General features: G+C 37.7%; 3 protein-coding genes across 7 annotated transcripts; 2 read left to right on the top strand and 1 right to left on the bottom strand.

The window, feature by feature from the left end:
* The first annotated feature begins 32 nt into the window (after positions 1-32).
* Positions 33-11,409, top strand: LOC121264015 (probable lysine-specific demethylase ELF6). The gene is made up of 7 exons (XM_041167046.1): positions 33-1,618; positions 2,667-2,745; positions 2,931-2,998; positions 4,397-4,547; positions 6,871-7,448; positions 7,921-8,118; positions 8,464-11,409. Exons 1-7 carry the CDS (start codon positions 466-468, stop codon positions 11,046-11,048), a joined length of 4,812 nt encoding a protein of 1,603 aa, XP_041022980.1. The 5' UTR covers positions 33-465; the 3' UTR covers positions 11,049-11,409.
* A 1,170-nt stretch (positions 11,410-12,579) lies between these two features.
* Positions 12,580-13,652, top strand: LOC121264033 (probable acetyltransferase NATA1-like). Its single transcript, XM_041167071.1, is given in 3 exon segments — positions 12,580-12,687; positions 12,718-13,122; positions 13,125-13,652. Coding segments are annotated over 2 exon segments (708 nt in total). The 5' UTR covers positions 12,580-12,687; positions 12,718-12,782; the 3' UTR covers positions 13,493-13,652.
* A 1,650-nt stretch (positions 13,653-15,302) lies between these two features.
* Positions 15,303-18,611, bottom strand: LOC121264038 (protein YELLOW LEAF 1, choloroplastic-like). Of its 5 annotated transcripts, XM_041167109.1 has the most exons (5): positions 18,487-18,565; positions 17,703-17,739; positions 16,878-17,092; positions 16,478-16,556; positions 15,303-15,621 (listed from the first exon to the last, which is right to left on the bottom strand). In XM_041167109.1, the coding sequence occupies exons 3-5, from the start codon at positions 17,070-17,072 to the stop codon at positions 15,431-15,433; spliced, it is 465 nt and encodes a 154-aa protein (XP_041023043.1). In that variant the 5' UTR covers positions 17,073-17,092; positions 17,703-17,739; positions 18,487-18,565; the 3' UTR covers positions 15,303-15,430. The 5 variants fall into 5 exon arrangements, with proteins under 5 accessions (XP_041023043.1, XP_041023037.1, XP_041023023.1 ...); XM_041167103.1 differs by lacking the exon at positions 17,703-17,739 and having other exon boundaries at positions 18,487-18,611; XM_041167089.1 differs by lacking the exon at positions 17,703-17,739 and having other exon boundaries at positions 18,398-18,541.
* Positions 18,612-18,869: the final 258 nt, after the last annotated feature.

The following is an 18,869-nucleotide window of genomic DNA, read 5'->3' as shown; positions in this document are numbered from 1 at the left end:
ACTCCACACAGCTGATTGAACTTAGCATTGCGCTATACCATTGCTGCGTAAATTAGGTGTGTGTCTACAGAGAATACTAACTTGCACCGAGCGGAAAATGTCGCTCAAAACCTAGACAATACCCCCAATCCCCTCTCCCCCCCCTCTCTCTATCGTGCTTTCGAAGGTCAAACATATACGTACCCTCGCTGTTTCAGGTTTTGTTGCTTATTTCTTTATTCAATTTCCCTTACATTTCTGCTATTTCCCTCAACTCTTCTACGTTTAATGTGAATTGAATCACAACAAACCCTTTTACAAGTTCACCAAAAAATTCCCAATCTAGGGTTTCAATTTTCGAGACATTTTGATGTTTTCTTTGGTGTTTTTCTCCATCATTCGAAGAAGACAAGACAATGGTGTGTGATTGAGTGCTCTATATCATTTATACCATCCAATTGTTATTGGTTGTCAATCTTGGTTGTAATGGGTAATGTTGAGATACCCAATTGGCTAAAAGGGTTGCCGTTGGCGCCTGAGTTTCGCCCAACTGACACTGAGTTTGCTGACCCGATTGCCTATATATCGAAAATTGAGAAGAAAGCTAGTGCTTTTGGTATTTGTAAGATTATCCCGCCATTGCCAAAACCTTCAAAAAAATACGTGTTTGGTAACTTAAATAAGTCACTTTTAAAGTGCCCGGAACTGGGTTCTGATGTAAATTCTTCAAGTTTGTGTTCTTCTTTGAAAATTGGTTCTGGGGATAGTGATAGTGAGGGCGAGGTCCGGGCCGTGTTTACTACGAGGCACCAAGAATTGGGTCAGAGTGTGAAGAAAACAAAGTGGGCGGTGCAAAGTCCGCAATCAGTGGTTCATAAGCAAGTATGGCAAAGCGGAGAGGTTTATACGTTAGAACAGTTTGAGTCTAAGTCAAAGGTTTTTGCACGGAGCGTATTGGGAATGACTAAGGAGGTTTCACCGTTAGTTGTAGAAGCAATGTTTTGGAAGGCAGCTTCTGAGAAGGCTATATACGTGGAGTATGCAAATGACGTTCCTGGGTCTGGGTTTGGAGAACCGGAAGGCCAGGTTCGCTTTTTTCATAGGAGGAGAAGGAAGAGGAATTTTTACCAGAGGAGTAAAGAGAGCTCTGACTGCAATAAAAATGTGATAGATGGCGTAATGGATTCTTCTAATGATGAGATGAAAAGTTCTTCTACCCAAAATGAACCAAATACATCTTTGGAGGCACCAAAGCCATCTAATTCTTCATCAACATTGTTAGTGGATGGAAATTTAAGATGTTCTGGGCGTAAGAGTTCAAATGCTAGTAATGAGATGGAAGGTACTGCAGGTTGGAAGCTCTCAAACAGTCCATGGAACTTACAAGTCATTGCACGTTCACCAGGCTCACTTACCCGTTTCATGCCGGACGATATTCCAGGTGTTACTTCTCCCATGATCTACATTGGTATGCTTTTTAGCTGGTTTGCTTGGCATGTTGAAGATCATGAGCTTCACAGCATGAATTTTCTTCACACTGGCTCGCCAAAGACTTGGTACGCTGTCCCTGGAGATGATGCATTTGCTTTTGAGGAAGTCATTTGCCGCGAGGCTTATGGTGGCAATATTGATCATTTAGGTATTTGATATCTTTTACAGATGCTTATTTAATGTGAGAATTTAATAAGCTGAAAAATTCTACTTTAATTTTGAGAGATATTCCTGAATTCTGCATGTATGCCATCTATATGACAGCAAGCACAAGTGACTGACTTGGGTGGACTTTGTTGACTTTACAATAATGAGCCACTGCAGAAACAGAACTTACTTTTGTTATTAAGATATGGAAACATTTCTAGTTCATGCTTTACTTTTGAATATAATCGTTTATGTGGTTGATAATGTTGCATTTAGCTGTCAGGTTTAGCTTATCACTGACCAAATAAGTTTTTTGAGTAAGTTAAACTTTAAAATAATCAAATAACAATTGGCGCATACTAATATGATTGTTTTTTCCTTTTGCTCTTTCACTCATTCAGTGCATTTTTCCATGGTTTAGTACTTGATAATTCTCAGATTGAATGGGAATTATGTGAAAAATCAGAAAGAGACAGCTATGGGAGTAAAAACTGTGATGCTCTAAAGTCTAAGTAAAGCAGGTTCACCAAACAGAAACTGCACAGGCATGGGAATTGAGTGAACTAGTGGGATCTTAACTATTAATTGGTCATTCTTAGTTATTAATAGTTATTAATAATTAGGATCAGTACAGAAGGAACATATGATAGAATTTCAACTATGTATCACGAAGATGTACCTAGCTGAAACTAAATTAAGTTGTGTGCCCAAATTTGTCCTGCCACTCATAGTGAAGGTGATTGTATAAATAATTGAAGATGGAAAATATGGTGAACCGTTATCAGAAGTTGGTCCCACAAGTAAATTTAGTTTCCTGGCAGTTTCAAAAATTACTTTTATTTGCAATTCAGTTCCATTTTGTCTGCGATTTACTGTCCAAAAGTTGAATTTTTTTGACTGATTTAAGAACTACTCTTGAGGCACAATTCTTAGTCTTACATTTCACTCTACTTTCTTTTATGTGGATAGGTCATTTCCGTCTGAAATTAATTGGCGTTATTACTTCTATAGCATATTTATAACTTGGGTCCAGTTTCTCTTATGTTCAGCTGCTCTCACATTATTGGGTGAGAAGACAACTCTTCTATCACCTGAGGTAGTAGTTGCATCGGGCATTCCTTGTTGTAGGTGGGTTGCTTTCTTTCTATTTCAGTGAGGCCTTTCTGGCCCGTCAGCATCACAAAATTTGTGAGGATTATAATTTGCTTGTTAATCATTCTATAGGTTTGATAAGTGTTGTTGAGGCTGGGATTGTTGTTTGTGATAGTTTTGTTGTTGGAGTTCTACTTATCTTGTTCTGGTTTTTTCTGTAGGTTAATACAGAACCCTGGCGAATTTGTTGTGACTTTCCCAAGTGCTTACCATGTGGGATTCAGCCATGGTAATTGCTTTGCGAATATGATTGGTTTGAACTTATATGCTCCTTCCTGAACATACTGCTCTTACTATGTTGAAGGCATTACACCTGGCCAAGGTTGTCAGAGAAATTACATATTAATATAAGACTCAAACTTAAAAGTAGGGGTGACAATATGTGACACGACCCGTTAACCCAACACGACCGTTAACCCAACACAAATACGACACGATAATAGCGGGTTTGAGTTTAGTCTTAACGGTTCGGGTCAAAACGTGTTGACCCGTTAAGACACGAGCTTAACGGGTGATAACGGGTCAACCCTTTTTGACCCATCGTGACCTGTTAAGAAAGTTAAAGTTACAATTTTACCCTTATATCTAAAAGTAAAATTGTTGGGATTTTAATTTTGGACTTGTAGTTAGTTTTATATTTTTTATAGATATTGTAATTTTAATATTTATATAAAATTATGCTAAACTTAATCAGATCAAACGAGTTAATTTCGGGTCTGTTCAACCCATTTACATAAACGGGTTGAAACGGGTCGGGTTGTGTCGTGTTAACCTATTTCGTAGTATTCACTAACGGGTCAAAAAGGGTTGGGTTTGACCGGGTCAACCCGTTATGTTAATGGGTCGTGTCAGGGTTTAAAATTTTGACACGATAAGCTTAATGGGTCGTGTTCGGGTTGTCCCATATAGTATGATATACATGTCTTGACACGACCCGTTAACACGATTTGTCACCTCTACAAGTTAAAAGATGGATATGGCCAGGAAAAAGCAAACTTAGAAAATGGAAGTTCTGCAAATGCTTGTAGTGAATGTTGGTTTATACAATATCAATGAATTCTTGACTCACCAATCACCGTTCATTTTGTTTCTTGCAAAAGCAAAGGATTCACTTTCTTTGTGAGCAAGGTCAATTTGGCTTATAAATGATGTTCAAAAGAATTAATGGGGCACCTTCTTAAGTGTCCAAGTTACTTGTGAGAAATGATCTTGTGCTACAAACTACAAGACATTGGTAATCCATTTCTGTAATAGCTGATGTATTATTAGTGTTATAAACTTTTAAAACAAAAGGAATAAAAGAAAATAATGGAAATTATAAAACGAGAACAACGGGCAGAGGTGACCCCTCTGGAATTTATTTGTTCTCCGAAGAAAGTAACAAGACATATACTGAAGATGAAAAATAGTGGAAGAAATAAAAAATTCATGGAAACTCTAGTTCTTATTCATTGCCCACCCAAAGCATGTTCCACAATAATCACAATAACGCACATAGTTTGCCTTTATATTGGCATGCTGCTTTTACGAAGAGTTTACTTGATTCTTTGTTTAAATTGTGCATTCATCTTGGTTCTTTTATTTGATTGTTGTAGCATTCTTTTTTCTTTCTTTGTTTTTAAACTAGGTTTTAATTGTGGGGAAGCTGCTAACTTTGGAACCCCACAATGGCTTAAAGTAGCCAAGGAAGCTGCAGTGCGCAGAGCTGCTATGAATTATCTTCCCATGCTCTCTCATCAGCAGCTGCTATACCTGTTGACCATGTCTTTTGTCTCAAGGTTAGCCTACTACAGTTCCTTGAAATCCTCTAGCGAGCCTAAGTTGTTGAGCAAAACTAGTGACTGAAATGTCCGTCTGTGTTGCTTCATAGACTTGCTCTATGAAGGTTTATGTGAGATAATTTTCCGGAACAGCACTTGTAAAAAATCATGAAAGTTTTTTGATTACAGTGAAATGAAAGTATTCTGCCTTGATTATGGTATAAGAACCGACTCTTTCCAAATATCTGTGCTTCTGTGGCCATATCTGGGTGTCTATGACCATCAATTTTCCTGCCATGGACCTTTGCGATTTACAACCTTTGAAATATGTTTACAGATATATTTTATAAATGTGCAGGATATCATGTATGTATTAGTATTTTAAAACTTGTTACGAATGCGTGTTAATCTTACTTATCAAAAGCGTGTTATGAATGAGCTCATGATGATGTAAATGTTTGTAAATTTATTTATTTATTTATTTTTTTTTTTTTGGGGGGGGGGGGGGTTATTATCTTTCTAGTTATACAAAAATTTACACGAATTTTGAGCATGGTCTGGGACCTGGTACTGCTGACTAACTTCACCTGGGTTTTATAATGAGACTAGTTTGGGTTGAGTTGTGCTTCAATGCACATTATATGATTTGTTTTTTTATCATTAATAATCATTTCATTAGTATTTGTTATAAAAAATAAAAATAAAGTTCTTGTATTGAATGGGGATAATTTAAATGTTTTTCTTTTAGACTTTATTAGTTCCTAGTTCCTGGCTTGTATTTAGGTGTTTCCGCTTGTATACTTCTTGTGTACTTGGGCTATGGGCTATGCCTGTTTACTTGCATTAATAAAATCTCTTATTACTTATAAAAATAAATAAATAATCATTTCATTAAAAACACTGAAGGCTCATTCCTAGTACAATGGGGTGTATACAAGCAAGTCATCTAGCTAGAAATAGAAAAAGATACAAGATAATTATGGAGAGTAAGCCTATTAAAGTCTATCAGGATGCTGTCCAGAGGAGGAGATTGTTGAAAAAGAAAATTTTCAGCTCCTCCATCATCATTCTCCAAATTTGTATCATTCAATTTCCTCCAAATACACCATATGAGATATGAACCATTTCCCGCACTGCTGAGATTTGTGGACTTCCTCCTTTCCTCCATGAGTTAAAATGGTCCACTATGCTTCTGGGCATGACTGCCAAACCAAACTGTAGAGCTCTAGCCACCTGGCAATGTAGTAAAACTGTAAAATATCATCCACTGAACTCTTGCAAAGGTAACATCACTCAATCACACCAATGTGTCTTTTCCTTAGATTGTCCATGGTTAGAATACCTAAGGCCTCGTTTGTTTTCAAAAAACATTTCATCTAATCTCATCTAATCATTACAATTTTCCCAATTCCCAATACAAAATAAAATAAACAATTCAACTTTTTCAAATCCCAAAACAAAAATAATATTAAAAAACATATTCTAATAATACTTTATTCAACTTTTTAACTTTTATTTTAACTCATCTTATCTCATCTTATCTTATCTCATTTGCAAAAACAAACGAGCCCCAAGTCTTCCATATTCTCTTCCAAGGGAAGGGATTGCTATTATGAGGGCTAAGGATATTATAGAAAGAGCAGACATGGAGGCTAGGGGTTGTTATTATGAGGGAAGGATATTATAGAAAAAACAGACATTGAACCTCCCTTTCTTGGATGGGCCCAAAGCAGCTTGTCTTCGCCTCTTGTTCTCAAACTAGTGGATTACATCGTATGAAAACTGAATTGTGAGCACAGTTGTTTTACTTCTCATTTATCATATGGCTTATTCAGCGGATGTGTAATGTTGGAAAGGGAAAGCCAAAATAGATATTAACTGCTGATTTTATTTAGTTCATTAGAGTGAGTGCAAGTTTGGATAAAACCGCAAGAGATTTTCCATCTATGATAGTGTTTTTATAAGTAACCTGTTAGTTACCACTTGATGTCATAGATGAATAACCAGAGCTAAGTAGGCAGAATTCCATTGCAAACATTAGCATTTGAAGCTGTCTCATGAGTTAATTTTACAATTGAAAAATACAGTATCCATTTCGGAGACCATCAGAGGAGTAATCGGCTTATGTTCAGTATTAATTTAGTGAACTTGTATAGGATTTCATCCAACTTAACACAGGAATTTTCTATCCTTGCCTGGTTTCACTTTCCATACTTTGTGCCACTATTAGATACTGCTTTTACATCTAATGTCTTTACTTAATTTGTCAATAAAAATATCATGTGGACACTGAATCTTTATTTGTTTCTTATGTTGTTTTACTGGACTGTTTTGATTCCAGAGTGCCAAGATCCTTACTACCAGGTGTGCGGAGTTCTCGTCTGAGAGATCGCCAAAAAGAAGAAAGAGAATTATTAGTGAAGAAGGCTTTTATAGAAGATATGTTGACTGAAAACATTCTGCTATCTGATCTTCTTGGAAAAGTAGCAAATTGCCATACTGTTTTATGGAATGCTGATTTACTACCATATCCAAGTAGAGATTCTCAATTGCCTAGTGTAGCTGCTACTGATTCTACCCCACCAACAGAAAATTCTTCCCATGTTCATTTTGAAAATAAAAATAGCTGTCAGAATGATCTCCTTCATGAGATGAGCTTGTATATGGAGACTCTCAATGATTTATATCTGGATGGTGATGATGTATCTTGTGACTTTCAAGTTGATTCTGGAACACTGGCATGTGTGGCTTGTGGAATCCTTGGTTTTCCATTTATGTGTGTTCTGCAACCATCTGAAAAGGCATCCATGGAGCTTCTTCCTGCAGATAATCTTTTGGTTGAAGGAGGCCCCAGTGTCCCAGCACCTGAGGTTACTCGTTCTCCAGAACTTGATCGGTCTGTTAAAAGTTCTATTTCAGGTACTTGGTCTATGTACTTCTTGCCTGAAAATCTTCATCTCGTTCTCAATCATTTCTAATCCTTTATCTTAATCTGTCAAAGGTACGATGTCATTTAATTAAGTCTGGATTATATGTTGAAGGCTAACTTCAATCTATTGGCAGACATGGCACGTTAGACGTTAGAGGAAATAATAAGTTCTGGAATCTATGATACTATTTGAAGCCATTTGAAAATTTGAAATCCTTACCCTCCAGTTTAGCACATTTTATAGGTTGGTCAGATATGTGCAAAATATTTGAGTGTCCGGTAAGAGTCTCTCTTTTCCCACATAATGGGCTTCAATTTGCATGTCTTTGGGACTTTCATAAAATCGAGGGGTGTTGCTAGTAGTTTCTCATCAAAGCAATGCAATCACTAAATTTAATCTTTTTTTACCACCTAACCTGGCCTCATCAAGTGCTGCTGAATCAATTATGCTTTGTTTTGCAGAGAATCTTCCTCCTGATCCTGATGTATCCCTACCGCCAATGGATCTGCGAATACCATTATCAACCAAGTTTGATATGGAATGGAACACCTCTAGTAAATTTCTGAGGCCAAGGATTTTCTGCCTGGAACACGCCATTCAGATTGTGGAGCTCTTGCACTCTAAAGGCGGAGCTAAGGTGCTTGTGATCTGTCATTCAGGTATATAGGCTTTAACCCACATCATGATTTATACTGCAAATTAGAGTTGCATACCTGCCCCAAATTATAAAGTTAAATCATGCAATCCCTTCTTCCCTTTTCATTTCATCATTCTTCTCTATATTTTTTAAAAATTTCTCTCAGGAAAAGACTAGGCTTTTGGATGAATTTGAAATTAATTAAAATTCGAACAGGACACAATCAGATGGAGGTTGATATGCACTCTCTTTAAGCTGTGACAGATATCATTTTAACAGATTCTTAGTCCCTTTGTTTGGGCAAGATTCTTAGTCAAAGCATCTAGATCATTGGAATAATTATCTTTAATTTTCTTGATATGTGTAGACTATGAGAAGATTAAGGCACATGCTATGGCGATTGCAGAGGAAACTGGTAGACCTTTTAATTATAATGAGGTTCCATTAGATATTGCATCCCAGAAAGATCTTAACTTGATAGATCTTGCAATTGATGATGAAGAACATGATGAATGTGGGGAAGACTGGACGTCAAAACTGGGTATCAATTTACGGTACTGTGTTAAGGTCAGAAAGAAGTCTCCATCTATGCCAATTCAGTATGCACTGACATTGGATGGATTGTTCTCTGATGGTAGTCCCACTTCAGAATTGTTGACCATCAAATGGCAGTCCAGAAGATCACGTTCAAAAAAGTTAAATCATCCTTCCCATAATAAAGCATGTGACGATGCTCAATTAAAGAAGGATGAAGTGATGGGGGGAAGGTCAGATGGCATCTTCATAAAAAAAGAAGAAAAACTAATTCAATATTCGAGAAGGAAACTTAAGTTAAAACTGGGTGCTTCCACGGGGGCAAGTACGGTACATGGATGCCTTGGAAAAGATCTGTCAAAGGATGTTTCAACTGCTATGTATGGAAATCTTGATAAGCAAAGTGGAAAGGATTCTGAAGTTGATCTTTCTAACAAAGGAAGTTCGGGAAGTGAATCTGCAGGATTGGTCTTCTCTACTGCTACTAGAATATCTGAAATGCAAGATGAAACCCTGATGCTTACAGCTACCAGGGGTATGAGCTTGAACTTGGCTCCTTCACGAATTGAAGATCCCCCTAGCGCTGCTACACCAGTGGCTGGAAATTTTGAGGTGCAAAGTGAGAATCACACTCTGCATGATTCTGACATGGATGGAAAAGCTTATAATTTAGCAACGGGAGATAATTCTGAGATGCAAAACAAAACCAAGGCCGCTGATGAAACCAGAGAGGACAAGATCGCTGATGTTGAAAAATGTGATAGTCCACCTTCTATTGAAACTGGTGAAGAGTTTGGAATGCAAGGAGAGAATCAAAGTATGGAAAGAAGCAGCATCTCAAATGAGTTTTGTCATCTGATTTCTGAAGAGAAGTGCAATGTCTCAGCTGAAGGTGTTTCCAACCCTGCAAGTCTACATGTTGCTGATCTGGTTGTTAGAAATATAGAAAATGGAGCTCTGGAGGATTCTTGTGTCAACAGTAAGGTTCATATTTGCGCGAGTTTAGATAATGAGAAGCAGCAAGAGATCCAGGCCACCATCAGAATTAACAATGACGGGCCTGTTTCAGGTAATGTTGCACCAACAAACCAGCATTCTCTTGCCCCAGTGGAAGGCGTTTCTTGTACTGTTGCAGTGGAAACCCACCCTACTCTTGCCTCGGTGCAAGCAAGTTGTGAGGGTCCTAGAATGAACCATGATGACGAAGACATTAGCATTGCCATGTCTTTGGAATATATGGGGGCGCAAGAGCTGAAGACTAAAAGTGGAAATAATAAGGCCGAGCTAATTTCAAGTTATGTTCAAATAGCAAATGAGCTTACTCCTGCATCAAGAGAAATCCTGTCCCCAGACAGAAACGAGGAAATGGTCTCAAGTTCTGTTTCAACAATGGAAGTTAGTCAACCTTGCATACCGGTGAAACAAAGTTCTGAAGGTCCAAGAGGGAGCCCTTCTGACGAAGACTTGCATGATGATGTCACCTTAGACACTGAAATGCAGCAAGAAATACAGGTTATGAAAGGAATTGATGTGGGGCAATCTGTCTCTAGATTCATTATGCAAGTGGAAAATGAGCCTGTAACTGTGTCAGGGGGAGAAAGCTTTGAAGTTCAAAGGGGGAACTTCATGGAGGAAAACATGAATAATGAAGTGAAACAGGTTTCTGGCCATGATATACTTACAAATCGTCCTTGTCCTGCCTCGCTTGAGAAACATTCCATGATTCAAAGAGAGTCCCGTGCTGCAGAAAATCTACTTTGTGGTGAAGTTTGTTCACCACAGGATGATGGAGAGCTGGAAAGCATCGAGTCCACTGTTCTAGACCCCACGCCAAAACCTGAATGCAGAGGAAAAAGAAAAAGAGAGGTGGAACGTTTGACAGAAAACAAGTTCAGTTGTAGTGCTTTTATCAGGAGTCCATGTGAAGGGTTGAGACCAAGGGCTGAGAAGGATGCAACAAATAGATGTGGAATTGACGTGAGTAAAACGGTGGAGGAAAAGCCAGTAAGAAAGGTGAGCAAACCTTCGGATGTTTCTCATCCTCGGAATAAGAATGCAAAGGGGTCTCACAGGTGTGACCTTGAAGGTTGCCGCATGAGTTTCAAAACGAAGGCAGAACTTGTCTTGCACAAACGCAATCGGTGTCCACATGAAGGCTGTGGGAAGAGGTTCAGCTCCCACAAGTATGCAATGCTTCATCAACGTGTTCACGACGATGACAGGCCCCTCAAGTGCCCATGGAAAGGTTGCTTAATGTCATTTAAGTGGGCATGGGCTAGGACTGAGCATATAAGGGTGCACACCGGTGAGCGCCCTTACAAGTGCAAGGTTGAGGGCTGTGGCCTCTCTTTCAGGTTTGTATCAGATTTCAGCCGGCACAGACGAAAAACCGGGCATTATGTGAACTCACCCGCCTGAGAATGTCCTTCTGATCCGGCTGGTTTTGTAATATCTGGTTAATGAGCAAGTGGGTTTCTGAGGCCCAAGGGGTGGGGGGTGGGGAGCCCCAGCGGATGGTATATAATCTTACATTATTCTGTTTAGGTGTAGGGCTAGGGATATAGAGTGATCTTTTTGTAGTTTGGCATTCTTTAATCATTTGAATGCACTGATAGATGAAAGCCCTCGAACTTTGATCTCTCTGAATTGTTCGTGATAAGATGCAGCAGTCGCATCAAGCAGGAGAAGAAGCTCTCCAAATGGATGCTACATCTACATGTTTTGGGTCAAATCCTTGCTGGCCACTTTTGTGGTACTCTCTGGTGCCTTGTCTAGATTATTTTTCTTCTCTCTCTCTCTCTCTCTCTCTCTCTTTTAAAGTGAATAGATTTTGATGTTCTCTGGTTGCTCGAAATGGATAGTCGGAGAAAGTAGTAGAAGAGTCGTGTGATTTCATTATTTGTTTCTGAGGATAATTGACCAAACAGCTCTAGAGCCAGCTCAAATCTTGACAATGAGCCAAAATCGGGACTTTACTTCCTTTTTTATTTTACCCAAAAAAAAAAAAAAAAACCCTTTGCTTTTGCTTTCGTTGTTCCCCTTTCACTTCTATTACCAAATACCAAACGATTAGTGATCAAGTCACACATGCCGAAGGTTGGTCTGTATCAAAGTGGATTTGAAAACCTTGGAATTTGTTCTTATAAGATATGCGTGACTGTGTGAACTCCAAATGCATTGAATCCCTTAGGCTTTTGATAAATAACCAATAAAAGAACAAATGATTCGTACCTTTGTTGTTTAAAGCATGAGATTTCTACGTGTTACAGTTTAATATGTCTAGTTGGATGAATAATTATCAAGACTCTGTACGCATGTTTTACTTTATTGATGTGACATTGTCTATATGAGATTTCTATTTTATAAATTATAACTATAATTTTAACAGTTGATATTCAATGAATAGCATATTCATCGATGTGATAAATATAAATATATATATATATATATATATATAAATACCATTGCCATCAATGCACCCCATATTAAAATGGAAGTAGAATGAAGATATTCATATTTGTTATCATTAAAACAATTATATATTTAATAATATCACATTTTATGATAAAATCATAAATAAATAAAAAAAAAAAATTGAGTCTGTACAGTACATCCGTGAATTATACTTTGACTCGGTCTATTTGTTGTTGGGTATCGATAATGAGATTATTTCGGGAAAAAATGGACAAAAGTCACCGATTCAAGGATTTAAAATTTAATTACGTATAACTGTAAAGTGTATAAATATAATTGTTTTAAAAAAGAATAGAATCTATTATTAAAAAATTAATTTTTTTTATGTGAATTTTATATTTTCTTTATTTTTTTAAAAATAATTACGTAATAATTATACAATTTACGATTTGACAATATATAATTCACAATTATACAATTTACGATTACACAATTTATAGTTACAAAATTTACGATTTTAAATATCTTTTCTCAAATTTAAAAGCATCCTTTTCTATAATATTGATATGAAATTACTCAAAATTGCAACCTATATTTTCATGATTTGACCAGAGCAAACCCATCGCTTGTAAGAAAGTAGAAGGCAAGGCGAGCGTGCAAGTCTAGAAATTAGAATCCCATTTCTCTTTCTCTAAACAAATTTCCCAAACAAGCCAACCGATCAATAGGAAAGCCGCAATGGCTGCCGCCGCTCCTCCACCTGCACCAGTCCCAGCGCCCACAACACTGCCGAACCCAACCCCAACGGGACACCCACTCTTCGCCCGCGTCCGCTTGGCTGACCCATCTGACGTCCCCCACATCCACAAGCTCATCCACCAGTTGGCCGTCTTCGAGAACCTCACCCACCTCTTCTCCGCCACCGAAGTCTCTCTTTCCTCCACCTTCTTTACCTCCCCTCCCTTCCACTCCTTCACCATCTTTGTCCTCGAGGTCTCCCCGAACCCATTCCTACCCACTCTCCTTCATCCTCCTTCACATCCTCTCTTCTCTCCTATTACACGGACGCTCACCCTCGACCTCCCATCGATGATCCAGAAAAGGAAACCTTCCGATCCGTCAACAGCGACGGCTTTGACGTTGTGATTGCTGGCTTCGTTTTGTTTTTCCCCAACTACTCTACTTTCCTGGGGAAACCCGGGTTCTATGTAGAGGACTTGTTTGTGAGGGATTGCTATAGAAGTAAGGGACTTGGGAAAATGCTGCTCTCGGCTGTGGCAGCACAGGCGGTGAAGATGGGGTACGGGAGAGTGGAGTGGGTGGTTCTGGACTGGAATGTGAAGGCTATCAAGTTCTATGAGGAAATGGGTGCGAAGGTCTTGGAGGAGTGGAGGATTTGCAGGCTTACTGGTGAGGCACTCCAAGCCTATGGAAATGCTGCTAATTAATTGAAAAAGAACGTTGCTTTTATTATATTAAAAAAAAAACCTTGCTTGTTAAGATATAATAGCATGACTGAGGGGAGCTTTATCTGATGGCTGTAGTTTGTGAGTACTTTATTTTCTGGTTGATCCAAGTAATTTCACTGCTTCGCTTGCCTTTTCCTGATATTGAACTTATGTTTTGTTGAGTTTAACATTTGTGGCGTTCTATCTGTTCCCTGTTTCAATTATTTCTCTCATTTTTTGCCCTTTTTCTTTTCTTTTAGCCTTTATAATTGCCAGTACTTTCCAGGATGGGTGGTATTTTCCTTTCTAGGATGGATGGTCTTTTGCAAACCATCCATAGTCATTGCTGATGATTGAACCTGAATTACATCTACTTAGAACTGGATTTACTTGGAAGTCCAATTTGTTTAGCACTGGTTTGAATAAACGTACAGTTTGTTTACCACAGACACAAATTTGAACATTATAAGAGGCTTTTTTAAAGAGTTTCTGGTGCCAGGGTTGAGATTTGACAGAGGCAAGGACTGAGCTTATTGAACCTGGATTTTAAAGATTAACAAGAACAATAGAAAAGTGCTTGTTAACAAGGCCTGGTTGGTTGCAGGATCAAAAGGGTTTACAAAGTAAAAAAAGAACTAGAGAGAAGAAGAGTGTGATTCTGGGCCTCGAGCCTATGGTCAATTTTTTTCCTTGTTTGCGAAAATAGAATTAATAAACTATACTTAAAAGCCAATGTGTATCATGAGGTCTTAAACCTTATAAATTACTTTGAAAGAACTTTCTTAATCAACCAAATTTCAACTTGAGTAAAACTTCAAATAAGACTAATAAACATGAAAATATGTATATATATAAAATCTTTTTTTTAACTCTTTTGAGTATGATGCTATACTTCTCAATACAACTTCTAGCAGCTGAATGTATTTTTATCAACACAAAAGTAAGACAAATGAACTAAAACCAACACAAACCTCTCCTCTCCTATGATCTCGACTAACTAACTAGCTTTTCTTCCTCGTAGAATCGCAGGGTTCGACGAAGCTGCTTTGAATGCAATTTCAAGTCCTTGGCCAAATTTCACTTATAATTTGACGATATTGCATACACCAAAACCGAAACTCTTTTCTGAAAATTATGAAACGAACGTAAGTGGAGGCAAACCTAGTGAGGGCATCAAGAATCACGACAGCAATGCCTCTGTTGTCACTCCGACCTGTTTTGGGTTGATTATCCCCTTTTGTCGTTATGTCATCGGAGAACGCCCTCGCCGCCAACTTCACTAACCTTTTCCAATTGACCCGTCCAAGAAATCAACATAAACTAAACTTTGAAAAAAAAATAAATAAAGGCAATAATTTTCTTGCAAATTTTGAAGAATGGGGCTGTTGAATTCAAGAAAGTAATCGCTACCGCCTAAGCACCGACTGCCTGCCCTTGATGCACGTGTATGTGAATTTATCATCCATAGCTTTACTACTCCTCATACTCGCTAGAAACTGTAAAGAAGAAGAACACCAACTCCTCCATTTCTCCCAAGAACTTTACCAAACCAGTCAAATACGCGAAACCAAAAGTAGCCGAAGACATGTTATCCCACACAATCGAGTGGAGATATACAAAGTGATGTTTTGAGAAATGGTTGAATTGATCGGACACAAAAGGAGAGGGCTTTTTCAAGTTTTGCATTTACGACCGAAACTCGTTGCCACCCATATTTCTCAAATTCTCAGACTCGTGGAGAGAGAACATAACAAATAAATAAAGTTCAATGCAAAAGAATACTACTAGCCAAAAGGTAATGAATCATAGCTCAAGATAAGCCTTCTCTAATTATCAAACTTTGGTCATCTAGTCAAAGAAATTTAGAACAAAAATCTCTAATACCAATAATGTAAGCCAAATGTCCTTGTTTATACTAGTGAAAAATCTCACTCATCTTCATTTATCCTTCTGATTACGCCACTCAATTTCTTTATCTTTTAAAAAGCCCAAGACACCAAGAACTGCAAAAAGGATCCATCCACCTGAAGAACTGTCTCCGCCTCCACCTCCGCCGCCACCGCCTCCACCATCATGATGGGGTGGGAAACCAAATCCACCATCATCAAGTTTTGCTGCCTTCTCCTTGCCTGAAATGCATTAAACCATTATATGCTGCTATTTGAAATGATCTAATAAATCCCCAAGAGGGAATTCTAAATTTTAAAACAAAGTAAACCAGCATTTCTCTTAATAACTCCAACTGAGTTTCTTAATAAAAATAGGATTAGAATTCTAATTCAATTCTAGAACCCAACAAAACATAAAAGCTGGATTGGCAGCATTCTTCTGGCAATCCATAGGCAGACAAATTTAACCTCCCAAATAAATTTTAACTCGAGATGCAATGGTGGTTAGTCCTCAAAAGATTATCTTCCCCTCAGAAATTAGAAGATTCTCCTGCATATTAATCATATTGTCTAGTGCACCCCGTCTATGACATCTTAAACTACCCAAGTTTCCCAGAAAAAAAAAAAAAATCCAGTGCAAGGTTTACTAGATAATGCAATATAAGCATGTCCAACAAATGCCACGAAGTAAAAGCACAACAGAGAGAGGGCACACGCACACACGTATATATTACTGGATATTGCATAGCCACCGAGCTGAAAGTAGGAACAATAATTGCCAAAACTATATCATAAAAAAAGGAAAAGGAGACAAGTCTAGGAATTGAAGTTGAAGCAGTGCAAAGTACAAGTAAATTGCGTGGCTTGTATACTTCCAGTGTTCTTGTTTGCATCTTCTTTTGAGTTTCAATATAATCCAACTTATTAAAACAAAGTACAGTTGAAATGCACGTGACCATTGCTATATAAGGTTACCCTCTTGAAAGAAACTGAGCAAAGGCAGCATCAGTCGTCTGGCTAGGGACATCAATGCACCAACTAATTCCTACGTAGTTTGGCAAGTGAAAAATATTGAGAAATAGCCAATAGCCATTACCAGGAATGCCAGAAATTGTTGCAGCCTTCTGCGTCACGGTTTTTGTTTGCTCTGAAGTTGCTGCAGAGCACCTTGCATTCTGCAGAATGAAGAGTGCATGAACAAGACATGAGAGATTCATGCATAACCAGATCTCTAGACAGACATGCAGTAGCATATATACCAAGTAATGGAACTCCTATGCATCAGTGTATCAGCAGAGCAGAAAAATTTTACAAAATAAGAAACAACCATATCCAGTTCGTGAAAGGTCTATACTTGGGCTTGCCACAACAAATTTTAACTTTTAAGGTTATAAGAGGAGATCCAATGCAAAAAAGGCTATATTCTATCCAATAGCATGAAAAAATGCAGAAACAGACATAAAATACAAATTATAAATATGCCAAAGCAAACATACCAAACCAACATGACATACAACTGAACTAGATTGCTGCATTTGACTGGAACGCATTCTGGGCTGCCTTCTATCCACATGTGAAAATGGCATAGAGACAGATTTAGCAATACGAAGATGTCCGCTTCTATTATCAAAAGGTTGAAACTGCACGGGGACCTGGCCTAGATTAGACCTGATTAGCTTGGTTTGCTCCATGTGTTGACAATTTGTTCTCACTGTGTACAGAGAAGATAAATGTTGAGTAGCATTAACAAATTTTTTTCAACATATAACAGTTAAGCAGCTTAGTTGCAATAAAAATCTAATAATCTCTTCAACTACGTCTAAAAACAACTTCGAGGGAGCCAAAATCAACTTTTATCTTCCTCGGCAGAACATAAACTTGGACAACCAATCAGTGATAAAGAGTGCTATATATATATATATTTACACCTCGCTCTCATAACGAAGGACTCGGTATGCCTAAACACTTTACATATCTTAGGTTGTGTCAATTTACTTGCAAGTCACCACATGCTCAAAGACAAAAGAGCTCATATTTAGTAGGTTCATTCTGTTGAGATTGATAATCAATTATCTATATATATATATATACACCTCGCTCTCATAACTAATACTCGGTATGCCTAAACACTTTACATATCTTAGGTTGTGTCAATTTACTTGCAAGTCACCACATGCTCAAAGACAAAAGAGCTCATATTTAGTAGGTTCATTCTGTTGAGATTGATAATCAATTATCTTGTAATTTGCAATCAATTACATATCCCTAAATTAAAAGTAATCGTGATAGCCATAAACGGTAGAGGAGGCAATGGGACTTGCCTTTGAAATCAACATCGTTATGGAAATCTTATTTGACCTAAAAGATCAAGCTGGTTGGTCAAAACAATTGTACATATGAAGAAAATAAGTAAGATGAAGAGTTCAAAGAAGTAGAAATCCAATAAAATGAAAATACAAGGGATAAGTAAAAAAAAAAAAAAAAAACGTTAGGAAACCAGATACTTTGCACATAATTAAGCCGAATATTCCTCTAAGTTCTAGATAATTTATACACTGTAGATTGTAAAAAAAATCAGTAGTGCTAGAAAGTATAAAGGAAAAAAATACTATTTAACGGTCAAATTTTAAGAGAGGCTCTTCTATTTCCATTTCGTATGTTCTAATCTTCTGAAAAACAAACAAAATAATCCCAAATCTCAGTAATGATATGTAGATTGATGTAGAAATACTCACATAAATATATAAAACATACATGTTTTTGCAAGTCTGTCAAATAAATAGGCATGTACATAGAAATGCCCATAGGTATGCAAGCAGAGCTGCCTCGATGGAAGGAAGAAAGAGAGTGAAGTAGATAGGAGATGGGATTATATATCCCTTGAGCCAGCTTCTTTTGTTATTTTTATTATTTTTTTTTTAGTTCTAATATTCTGAAAAATAAATCGGGTAATTCCAAATCTCAGTAATAATACGTAGATTCATGTAGAAATACTCCATAAATGCATAAACCATACATGTTTTTGCAAGTCTTTCAGCATCTATTTACACATAGGCATGCATCCACAAATGAAGAGGAAGAGGGAGAGGGAGAGGGAGAGGGAACCTGTAACTGTGGTTATCGCTGGTCTGCAAGAAGAGCCGTGTCAGGAAGAAAAAAAGGGAGAAGGGGAAAGGCGAGCAGGCGTATATATATCCCTTATTAATCAGGCTTCTTTTATTATTTTTATTATTATTATTTTTTAAAGGCGGTTTGATTGTTAGTGCATTTGACTACGGCCGAAGGGGAGAGAAAATTATAACATAATATAACGTCTGGCGGATGAGAAAGGATGAGAAAATATTGACGAGGATCGGACTGTCGCCGTGCGCATTCCACCCCCCAAAAGCAACGGCAGGATCCGATTCTCTGCTATGCTAGGCCACGCCACCGCTACCCGGCGTACTTGCAGCTTAATTACCCATCTCCGACCATCAATCTCTCCTTTT

Source organism: Juglans microcarpa x Juglans regia, chromosome 1D (assembly GCF_004785595.1).
Source record: "Juglans microcarpa x Juglans regia isolate MS1-56 chromosome 1D, Jm3101_v1.0, whole genome shotgun sequence".
NCBI lineage: Eukaryota > Viridiplantae > Streptophyta > Magnoliopsida > Fagales > Juglandaceae > Juglans > Juglans microcarpa x Juglans regia.
This window is presented reverse-complemented; position numbering and strand designations above follow the sequence as displayed.